Below are 12,299 nucleotides of genomic sequence, written 5' to 3'. Positions count from 1 at the left end.
AATCGCCGAAATCGGACCATAGGTTTTCAAGGCCCCATATATCGAACGTGAGAACCTCGGTGCTTCTAACCTAATATTAGGGTTTCCAACTTTCAATGGACTTTATATGACGAATATGTGGGTCAAATTGTGTTTTATATAATATAAGTAAAGTTAAATAAATAAATTGCGAGAGTATAAAATGTTCGGTTACACCCGAACTTAGCCCTTCCTTACTTGTTATTATATACTTTACGTCAGGGTTTGACATCAACTCTTCGCAATTAGATACGCTACCTCCCAGAACGAAACCACAACTACCATAGGTCTACAACTTTGCTTACGCCGTTTTCCAATAGATGCCTCTAGGGTCAAGCAATGGTTGATTAAATCGATGTTTTTATATCGATCTTAAACAGTTGTGTTAACATTAACCTAACAAAAGATCTGTTTGCATCCCAAACTTATTCTCAACTGAAAATGTCACTTTTTGAACTGAATTCTCGGCATTTGCGCGAAATTTTGCTTTTCTTTTTTAATTCCAAGAAAAGTGCGGCTGAGGCTCATCGACATTTGTTTACAAAAAGACGGCGGAAGCAAAGTTATAGACCTAATATAAAAATCGATAATCCCCTATCCTTTTCAGAGTAACAATAACGATCTTGAGTTTTGTTAAAAATGTATTCCAAACTTATCTTCAATACCTTGGAACCATATAAATTAGGTATAAAACGTTATACTAGAAGTTTTTACTCCGGAAATAGGAAATAAGTTGTAAAATTTATATGTAGATAATCACAAAATGGAAAGATACTTTTAAGAAGTTCTTCGAGTGGAGGGTCTATTTAAAATGTGTCATATATAGTAAGCAATTTAATCAATAAATCACGGTCTCTGCCCTTCTGAAACAAACATAATAATTAATGTTTATATAGAGCAGCTCGCCAGCTTAGAAAAGAACCCAGCATATATCTTTATATCACTTAAATAATGGTACAATACTATATTATTTCGAATTTGTACATAAAAAAGTAGTGGCTTCTACTAACATTACTTCGAAATTACTAATACACATACAAATAGAATACAATTAAATGGTAGCAACTACTTTTAAAGTAAGAATCACATCAGCTTTCATCATAAGTATCGAAATCTACGCTTTTATTATATGCCCACAAACAAACATATTTACACACACAACATAAAATTTATATTTACATTTTCTTTGAATCACATTTTCACCTTTCTACATACATTTTATTTACATACATATTTACATGCATATATTTATTTAAAGACACACTCATTTGTATCGGTATTTAGTATGTAGGCAAATAACTTTCAATTTTATATACTCGCATATCTGACATATTTATAACAAAAAATGTGTGGCTGATCGGCTTACAAGCAAATGCCGGCCATTATTTACCGAAACGCCCAGGCATAAGTAAATAGACAGAAGTTTGACACTGACATGTGTCCGTTGCACATATGCATATCGTCTATTTAAATGTATATACACATGGATGTTTGTATGCAAGTTGCAGCATTTTGTTTGAAAATGTACAAGTTGCACGCCAACGTAGCCTTTTGGATGCTGCTGCAACCACACCAATCAGTCAAACCGGCTGTTGTAAAGATCACTTTTATTTATTTATCGCCAACGGAATTTGCCTCTGCGTCTTCAGATTAATTGAGCTCACTTGCAACTTTGAATGCAGTTGGTTGTTAGGGTGGTGCTTAAATGTGGGGGAAAATATATTAAGTTTCTATTTTAGAGACTACTTTAGATCTCCTAGAGTCAGGGGCTTCATATTACACTTTTTAATACCAATTAGGGAAAAAGTCGAAGATCAGATTATCTAATTCTAAAAAAGTTTTAATCATTCATTTCAATTTTCATGCCTACCCAAATTCCATAGAATGTGGCTCTAGATCAGTTCCTTTTACTACGTTTTTTACTTTTTCGAGTTTCAGACGATTATGGCCATGATTTTGGGTCGAATGTTGGTCTTTAGCTCTTCGATGAATCAGTCATAGCTGAGATACACTTTTCTTCTCAAATATCCCCACAAAAAGAAGTCAGGTATAGGTATAGAAATTAAAGACATCGGCGTGACCAGTCAATTATATCTTCTTTTGAAATCAGACCCAAGATGATTCCACTGAACGAGGCTATCAAATAACTATAACTTGCTACTCACCGTTCCAAACAGAATTAGATCGCCGAAAGGACAGTCATTGGATGGATAAAACTCAATGATCCGACAACTAAAAGATGCGAGGGTAAACTTTTCTGCTCAAATAACACCACAAAAAGAAGTCAGGAAATGTAATTAAAGACCTCGTGATGGTCGTTAATGTGGTATATTTTTGAAATCTGACTCACAGAAACTCTTTAAATGAATTCCCAGTAAAGCTGACCAATAATAGGAAATACAATTATTCTCCAAAATGCATCGCAAGATCATTCCACTGAGAGATCCAAAAATTTAATCACCGAAAGCACAGCTTTTGGTCGAATAAAACCCGAGTCAATTTCGATACCACAGAATCGACTGCCGGGACTTCTCTCCTTTTGCTCCGACTCCGTTGAAACAACTCGGTTCCTGAACCTTTCGTTGGATGACCTCGATCACAACTAACTTGCACTTTTTCTTCAAGCAGGGTCTAGATAACTATTACAATGCATTGAGCTGTGTCGGCTATTTCTCCACTGTTATCACTCGACCCAAAAACTTGAGTATCTTTTGAATGATGTTTATGGAAGCTCTCCGATAGGGATCAACATTTTGAGGAAATACTTTGCAACCTCCCTAATGTATTTATATACTATATATGTAACATTAAGTGCGGCATCTGTGTGTGGGCCTAAGCCAAGAGACTTAAGTTGACAAAGTCACTTCCAAACAAAGACGATCCACATAAAAAATATAATGCAAACAACCATCAACAAGCAAACAGAGTTAATCATTTTGTGCATCGCTTTCACTTAACATAATTAAATTGCTGCAAAAGCGCAGCTGTTGCGGTATCCGCAATGTGAAATGTGAAACGCCAAACAAAATGATGATTCCAAAGCGCCCACACAGACTCAGCACACAAACTGATGCACTCAAGTTGGCAGTCTTGCCACAATGCAAATATGTATGTTTATGAGGTGTCTGCTACATTTTAAACTGCATCAATTGCGGTTCATTTCTTCTCTTTCCATTTCCACCGATCTTTCATTATGCACAATTTCCAAAGCGAAATTATTGGCTGTCGGTTTTGTGTTTGACGCTTAGTGCCACCTAGCGCCACCTAGCGCACTCTCCGATGTTTTCTTATGTTTGTGGATCGCTCATCGCCCCCGTTTAGTTGTTTTGTTTTCACAGTCATTAATTTAATTTTGATTGTTTTATTAGTTCCGCTGCAAGCAAATAATCATTTATCACCACTCGCTCGTGTGCTCTAGCCAGCGTCTATTCGCTGCATTGTATATTGGTGTATCGACTTTTCAGCGTTTATGGTTGATTTTAGAGACTAATGATGACTATTTATTCATGCCTCAATATCAACAAGTGAATAACAACAATAATGCAGTTAATTAATATTTGGCGCTTTTGTATGCCTCTCTCGTGGTACTAAAGCCTTATTGTCATGCAGATTATAAAACAAATCATTAACTGCAGATTATAGATGATGATGCACCACAACGTGTTGTAGTGCTGAGTGTTGTTTTAAGATCTCTAGTGATTCTAGGACTCAGATATCGTAACTACCCCTACGATTTGATACAAATGTAAGTAATGAAGTCTTTCTAGATTCGTTAAAGTTGTTCTTGCATTCGATACAAATAATTTGTTCCTATTAGACGAACTTTGCACTTTGTGACAGCTCAACTTCGTCGATAGTGTAGTGTGCGGTTTTAAGATGGCTGGCTTGATTTGGAGTGTCAGGCTGCAATTAAGGTGATCCCTCGGATTCGTAAGAAGGCTAAACACTTAAGGTTAAGTAAAGAGGCAACTTTCAAAAGACAGTCATTTAAGAATAGAATAGAACGGAAAGGCAAAACGAATCGACATGGTGAAACACGGGAAGACGATCGCCTTAAACTGCTTAAGACCTTTCGCTCTTTCACATCAGATCTGGCATTATCAATCAAAATTACTTTGTGGTCGTGAGTCTATACTTTCTTAGTTATGCAAGAGAGTTTATAGTTATTATTATTATTATGGTATGGGTCATCACAGAGCTTTATGCACCTGAGATCTCACCTCAATTAACCATTAAACATTATCTCTGCGATTGTACAGCCTTCAGCCGATTGAGACAGAATATCTTTTAAGGGGTGCGTACTTCAATCTCAAAGGAATTGAACTGTTAGGGCGAAAGAAACTCAAGAATCTGAAGAATTCAACTGGGTTAGTGAGTGGTGAATAATTGGAACTCACTGGGTAGTACAACAAGCCTTATGATGGCTTAAGTGCGGCCAAGTATTCATCGAGATTGCATCCGCCTATGAATCTCAAATATATACTTAAAATATCTCTATAATTTATTCGGCATGCTTTCGGGTCTTCTCTCCATCATAGGTGTTCTTATGATCATCAAAATAAATGTTTCAGAACTTTCATGGGATGATATACTCATTATTATTTGCTGCTACAGCTACTGCATTGTCTTCTTATATTTCATCTCTATCTTTCTCTCTCTCTCTCTCCCTTTATTGCTGTGCCACATTTCTTTCTCAAGCAATTAAATAAAATGTTATTACCGTTAAATAACGGTAACAGTGTCAGTGTCATTGTTGTCTTAAACACTTTCGAATTTAAATTGTGCTCATAAACGCTTCATCGCTATATTTATGATACACTATTCCTTATTCTGATTTTTTGCATTTTTTGTTTAACATGGCATTATCATTGTTCTTTTTGATATTTTTTTCTTTATCCACATTTTTGTTTAACAACTTTACTTTAAACATTTTATGCATTTTGGTTTAATATTTCACTGACTTTTTGCATTAAAGTTGTTCTAAATATTTTTGCCATGAAATATCGCCACTCACTTCATTTGCTATACTTTTGCATTCAAAATTATTTTATTGTCTTAATATTTTCATTTCTCGAAACATTTCGCTCGCCTTCCTTTCTCGCCATTATTTATTATGTATGCAATTCACTATATTTTATTATTATTATTGTTGTTCTAGAGTTCGACGTTATTGTTATTATTACTGTTGTGTTTAATTAATTCATCACCATGCAACCAAAAAAAAAATTAACTAAATAAATATGTTTTTTATAAGAATTATTCGATTTTTAACTAATATGTGCTCTTGCATTTTTCTTTTTTTCTCTCTTCTCTCCTCTCTACCACAAACACTCGCTCTTGTTTTTTGTGTGTGTCTGTTTGTATGTGTTTGTTGCACATGTTGTTCTATATTTGTTGTTGGTTCACAACGTACTTTCTGATAACAGCATACGATAGCGATAGCGATATTGAGGAACTACAGGAACCATCCAACGATGAAATCAAGGAGGGTCAATGGCTGGGCGTGACGGTGCGTTCACAAGGACTTGGCGGAAAGGTAAATATGAAAATTTGTTTAATAATAATTTTTGTAAGAAATATTTTCATATATATTTTTTCTATACAATATATTAAATTTTATAGTGGAAAAAAGTTAAAAAAGCATATTGCTTTGAAAAATATATTTTAAAAATATAAAAAATTTTATGGCGCAAATAACTATATTTTTTTAATTTTTTTACAACTTCGGACGATATAAATAATGATCTAAGGTCTACCAAAAAATCCCTTATCTATATGCTTCAAAAATAAAATAAAATACTGCCGACTGGACAATATATTTGAAAAATAAAAAAACGAAAAACAAACAATTTAGTCTTACTACGAGTAGGCAATCCCTTTCAAGCACATTCAATTCACAGCCTAACAATGAACTGTTCAATGACCCTACAAATACTTAACCTTTTGACCATTCAATTGAAAACCGAAGCTGAAATCATACGAAAGAATGGCAGAGAAGAAGAGCGACCAAAAACGCACATTCAGCCATTAGGTTAGTCATTTACGCTGCCATTATTGTTGTTATTGTTAACATAAACATAAATTGTTAATGACTTAATTAAGGTAAACAGCGCTTTCTTTAGCCACATCGGAGGCGATAAATCACATATTAATGCTGGGCATTTTTCCAACTACTGCTCTTCTATGAACTATAGTAGCCGAGTTGAGCGTGAATTATAGAAAAAAATTTATTTTTTTTATTCTCAGATGGTGTCTCTTCTGTTTTCAAACATAAGTGCCATTGTTGCCACACTAAAATTTTTTTCCTATATACGCCCATATTTATCATATATGTTTATTATTATTGTTGTTGTTGTTTTTTTCTAATAAATTATTATTTGTTATTTGTTGTTTTTGTTCAATAGGTGCTCGTGTGCGCGCATCGTTACATCAGCAAATTGATGGAGAATCGCTTTGGTCAAGGGCTCTGCTATGTATTGAACAACGATTTGACCTTTGATGAAGCATATGAGCCGTGTAAAGGTCGCACTGTGGCAAGGTTGGTACACGCATTTTGTATTGTAGAAATATATTTTTTATTTTTATATTTTCTTTTTTGAAATTATGGATTTTCAGGTCTTTAAGAAATATGTGTTTTTGGGCGGGAATGCTGTGTATATGAATTTCTTAAATTTTTTACTGTGCGCATATTAAAATGTTGTTGTTTTTATTGTTGTTGCTTATAGTTTTGCTGACACTATAAATTATTTTTGTGAACATTAAGTGGGTTTTTGGGTAGCATTTCTAATATATCAAAGTTATTTATGTTAATTTTTAGTTTATTGATTTTTTTCTCGAGTCAAAAAATTAATATGAAGCTAATGAATAATGCCCTAAGCATGTATCTTGTAAAAATATGAGTTATTATAATTCATTTTTGTCATTTGTATAGAACAAATTCCACTAAATGTGCCTCTAAAGTCAATTTATGTCAAAAACGTAGCCTACCCACAGGCGCGCTAGCCTCAAAAGCATATGCAAATGTGTTTGTCGTTAATTTATTACTCTCTGCTGGAATGCAATCATAAATTACAACAACAAACATAAATAATAACGTACATAATGTGGCTTATAATGTTTTATTTGACCTTCTCACACCCTGCACGCTGATAATGAAGGGCTATGGGGCATAAAATATATTTTCACGCCAAATTGATTAAGAAATGAAATTAATTTATACAAAAACAAAAAAAAAATAAAATTTATCATATAATATATTATGAAATGAGGCCAAAACTATGCTATGCATAATTAAAATCACATTCATTTATCACAAACGTCACTAAGCAGACACTAAAGGATACCCCCACACACGATACATAACCACATACATATATTTGCTTATACATATGTATATATGTTGTAGATTGTAAACAAAGCAAATATGTAAATTGCTAACCACAGCAAAGTTCATAGAAAAACTAAAAAGCAGCGAAAGTGAAAATATAAATAAAAAAGCGTTCAAAGAAAAAATGTGTCAAGGCAAAGCAGCGGGTAGCAGCGTGCTAAATTTCCTTTTATGACTTCACGCCACAGTGCATGGCGAAAATATATATATGTATGTGTAGCAAACAGTGAAAGGAGGGTGTGTGACCAACTCGATTGCTCATAGATAAAAAATATGAAAAAAAGATACTAAAATATGCTTTTGTTTTACTTTTGATATGTGTGGTTCCGTTATACAACTGTCATACATATCCACGAACTACGCAGTTTATTACTAGAACAGCTGACCATACCCACAACGTTTTGGCCGCGACTTTCACTGTTGCCGTGCAAAAGTGAGCAGTTAGTTGTCCTGTTTTATTGTTATTATTGTTTTTTTATTATTTTTTCTTATTATTGTTTTTCTTTTTTTTACTATTATATGTTTTTTTCATAATTTTTTTTATTATCTTTTTCTGTTTTTTTATTATTATTTTGTTCTTTTGTTCAACGTCATAGCTTGCCGCTTACACAATTTATTTTACTTGAGTAGCATGCCAAATTTACATTTACATATTCAAGGTTTATGCGTCTGGTGGGGGTTGCTAGTCCGACAGGACAACCAACATACGCAGTTTCGCATAAAGTCAACTCATTATCTCATCGTCCTTGTTTGTTTCGTTCCGTTAGTGTGATGTCTCTTTAATAAACGTTTATGCATATATTATATATTACCAACTGATGTTTTGATGTGATATGTATAGGTATAGTTATTAAGACCTTTCCTCATATTAAATTTTGTTACGTCATGGGTTATATGTCAGATATATATACATATGTGTATGTAATGGTGAATCGTCCAACGAATTCATAGTAAATTCCTTGCAAGTTTATAAAGAAAAAATCTAATTTTCCCATTTTTCCATTTTATTGGGAATATGTACTCCTGATCGAGGGCTATATACCAATTATAGCGATCTTCAAATAGGTCGATTACCTCTTTATTGTTCAAACACTTCTTTGCATAGATCATAATTTTTAGATCTGCGTACCGGAAAGGCGCTGGAGTACAGATCCTAAATTAATACATCATTACTTTGTCAGCTAACTTCATATTTCGTTCGTTATATTTATTAATTTTTTTAGCATTAAATGGAGGGCATACAGGCTTTTTCAATAAGAGCGCTACAAAATTGATTCCTGTGAAAGTACATTCGATGCCATTATGTATGGAACTCGATTTCTCTTGCATTACCAACACGGGCACGCTAGCAAAATTCCTGACGTGGGACCCAATTTTCGACGGTTTTCAAGCATAAATCGACCGATACTGCTGCAATTTCAAGTTCCATATTCGTACGAAGTTCATCAATCGTCGCTGGTTTTTTTAGCATAGATCAAAGACTTAATGTAGCCCCACAGGAAATAGTTGTTGCTCAGCACAATTCATAAATATACGACGATTATGGTGGTCAAGCGGCTTTAGTTCTTGCGTAAATTTGATCTTGTAAGGATAGGCCAAGATCTTGTCGCAAAATTCGCCACAACGACGTTACAGAGATGCCCAACGCTTGAGAACGACGTGTGAGAGACTGATTTGAGTCTTCCTCAATTGATGCGCTAGCGGCAGCAATATTCTCGACAGTACGGGCACTTCTTTGTTCTACCGGTACGGGGACATTTTGTACTGTGCCTGTGGATTCAAATTTCTCCATTAGATGCTCAATTGTTGATTTTTGCTGACTCCGAATTTAGGTAGTCAATTTTAATAATTCCGACTCGTTGTTGGACCGTGTATCTTTCCATGATGAAATGGCAGACCTTACTGAAGAGAAATGTCTATCGGTCTACGTTTGAAGCGTCCTTAATGAAAACCTTTACATACAGAGTGATGATTAAAAGCTCTACCCACCAATCTTCCCTAAATTTTCATCAGTTTCAAAAGTCCGTTGATTATTGACATAAACTCATGACTCGAAAATACGATCCTCAGTATTTCAGTTCTTGAGAGATTAAGACCACTTGAGAATAGATTACACACTTTTCGAAACGTTTAAGATCTGAAACACTGTATAATCTTTATTATAAAATATCGAGGATTAGAACATAATTTTCTAAAAGCACTATTCTGGATGGTGTCATTTTTTGAAAAGTCGAATGGTCGATAATCATTTGTCCTCTTCAGTAGACGGTCGGAATTTTCAGTAGCAATAACTCGTTGAACATACGTTTCCAACTCAGATGCTAAATGCTGGTTGGTTTGCGAATACCCGAAATCTGCACAGAAGTTCAAGCTTAATGAAAATTGCCGACGAGTGCTTTCGAAGACTCAGTGTTTATTTCGAATACCTGAGTTTCCTGACTTGACTCATCCAATTTATAAATGGAGAACAAAAGTGATGTTGAATATATTCTCAGCTATACTTTTTGCAGTATTCTACTTGTTAAATACTGCTTCATTGTTCTACTTTTGTAGGGGTAAGTCTGGATGTTGAGCCGTGTGAAAGTTACATAAATCAAGTTGCATGCCATGAGCTTAAACTTTATTTAACAGAGATTACACAGTCTTTTACACGAACCACATTTCATACTTAGAAGAATAAGAAAGCTTTAATAAACAGTTTTCAGGGGATTAATGTCCTTGCAACACTGAAGAAATCTATTCAGTTGGAGTGAAGCATAAATAAAACAATAGAAAAATCAGTGATATATATTCATGCCATACTCGATTCCACTTACCTCATATAAAACCGACCTTCTACACCTTCTCCCAGCTTGCTACCAAGAGCTTTAAATGATTGCACATTCGCGTGACAACATACTCGTGTGTGGCGCCTCATTGAAGGTCGCGACGCATCCCGCTGAGAGCACTTGCCATTGTCCCTTATTGCAGTGCAACAACAACAAAGGCCTAGAAAATTACTGTAAATAATTAAAGTAAGCACTTTAACAAAGTAATTACACACCTTAAACTGCGCGCTATTAAAGTCGTTTTGCCGCCAGCTGAGGGCGTTCAAGCTTTTCGTGCTTTTCGCAATGAGGTCAAAAACACCATTTCGCAAATTTCGTAAATTTCGTGTATAATTTGCGCAAATTAATTTCAGCACCTAACACTAAAGCAAATGGTCCTCCAGCACTGTGACAATATGCCACATAAATCATTTTTAGCTTAGGCGCATAGATATATCTACTATGAGTATATCTACTTGGTAGCCCACCATTGTCCAGTGGCATATAGCCGCAACAAATTTGGGGCAAGCAATTCAATTTGCAATGAAGTCATTACAAAGGCATTTGCAACAGCAATAAACCGCCAAAGCAACATTGGCCGGCAACAATAGCTGTGGCCATTCAATTGTTGTTGCTGCTGGTGTTGTAGCCATTAAATTTGAATTGTTTAAATTTATAACCATTTAGAAATGCAGCAGCATGCCTAGCAAGCGCGTTTGCCACCATTTTTTACTTCACTTGATTTTATTATTTTATTCTAATTTATATTATTTTTCTAGGTTCGGCCGCGCTTAACAATTTCCTTTGTGTTGCACACTAACATGCAATTTTTCATTTATTCAATTATTTTTTAATTTTTTATTTTAATTTACTCGTCTAACTGCAGAGTTTTTCCTTTGTGTCTATGACCACTCCAATAATTTCCATTGTCGACCGCCGTTGGACTAAAGTACATTTTTCATTACCCCAAAATGGCTTTTCGTGTTCTCGAAACACACACAAGCATACAAGCATACAAAAAATGGGGTGTGTTTGCGTGGGTGGCATGCAACCTGTGACACCCACATAACAGTTGTTTACATATATAAAAAATTTTACCGTCACTGAATGAGTGCTTGTAATGAATTAATTTACTCAACACAATGTTCACCTCCCGAATTCACCCCATGACCTGACTCACGTTTACCAATTGCAGTCTTTTTTCTGCTTTATTTCTTATTTTATTATTTTATTTCTTCTTCTTTTATTTCTAACTGTAAATTTCTTTATTTCTCCTTCCTCTCAGAGAACACGAAGACTACGGCTTTTGTCAGGTGGGCACTTCAGGCGCACTGCTGGATGACAACACTATGGTGCTGGGCTCCCCAGGACCCTTTACATGGCGTGGCACTGTTTTCGTTACGGAAATTGGTGGTGAATATTTGGAGCGCGATAAGACCATGTACTATGGCGATCATTTGGAAAATACATCACCGGTGGACAAGTACAGTTATTTGGGTAAGTCAAAACCAAAATTTGTAATATTAAGTAATTGGCGAAAATTAGAAAGGAAACACTGTTGAGACCTGAGCTTTTATAAAAGCGTACCACGCCGCTGGCTTATTATTTAATAAGCTTAATACAATTCCAAAGAGTCCTATATACATATAACCTAAATTTACCCACCTGGCTGAAGCATCCGAGTACGTGACTATCACTCGGTGGTTAGTGCCTTGAAGCAAGCTGAAAATATTGACTTTGTTTCTATTAACATCAGCCCCTTAGTAATAAATGCTCTCAGGATAATTTTTAAACTCAAAGGTATATATTTATTTCAATCTGTCATTGGAGGCGTTCTAAAACCCTCAGAACCCTCCAATTGTGTGTGAATCCCAAGAGCACAGATAGAAAGAAATTCGGCCAATCCTTGAATGATCTGAATTTAAAAGTCAACCTTGAATGTTTATTATCTTGGAAAAACAAAAAGTTGTTTCCGAACGCTGCAACCATATGTTCGGTTCGTAACCATTCCACGGTTGTGAATTCAAGTCTCGGTCGCGACAGATGACCGAACGAACATCGGAAGTGACTTCTATTTTGATGAAACT

At 35.0% G+C, this 12,299-nt stretch overlaps 1 protein-coding gene across 2 annotated transcripts in view; it reads left to right on the top strand.

Moving 5' to 3' along the window:
- The window catches only part of LOC105212263 (integrin alpha-PS1), a 169,146-nt gene that overhangs the window by 151,135 nt on the left and 5,712 nt on the right, over positions 1 to 12,299 (top strand). For both annotated transcript variants that reach the window (XM_054232357.1, XM_054232358.1), the window contains exons 4-6: positions 5,445 to 5,554; positions 6,423 to 6,556; positions 11,498 to 11,709. In XM_054232357.1, coding sequence (XP_054088332.1) covers positions 5,445 to 5,554; positions 6,423 to 6,556; positions 11,498 to 11,709 — 456 coding nt within the window. The remainder of the gene's footprint in view (positions 1 to 5,444; positions 5,555 to 6,422; positions 6,557 to 11,497; positions 11,710 to 12,299) is intronic.

Source organism: Zeugodacus cucurbitae, chromosome 5, assembly GCF_028554725.1.
Source record: "Zeugodacus cucurbitae isolate PBARC_wt_2022May chromosome 5, idZeuCucr1.2, whole genome shotgun sequence".
NCBI lineage: Eukaryota > Metazoa > Arthropoda > Insecta > Diptera > Tephritidae > Zeugodacus > Zeugodacus cucurbitae.
Note: the sequence above shows the minus strand (reverse complement) of the source record. Positions and strands in the feature narration are given on the sequence as shown.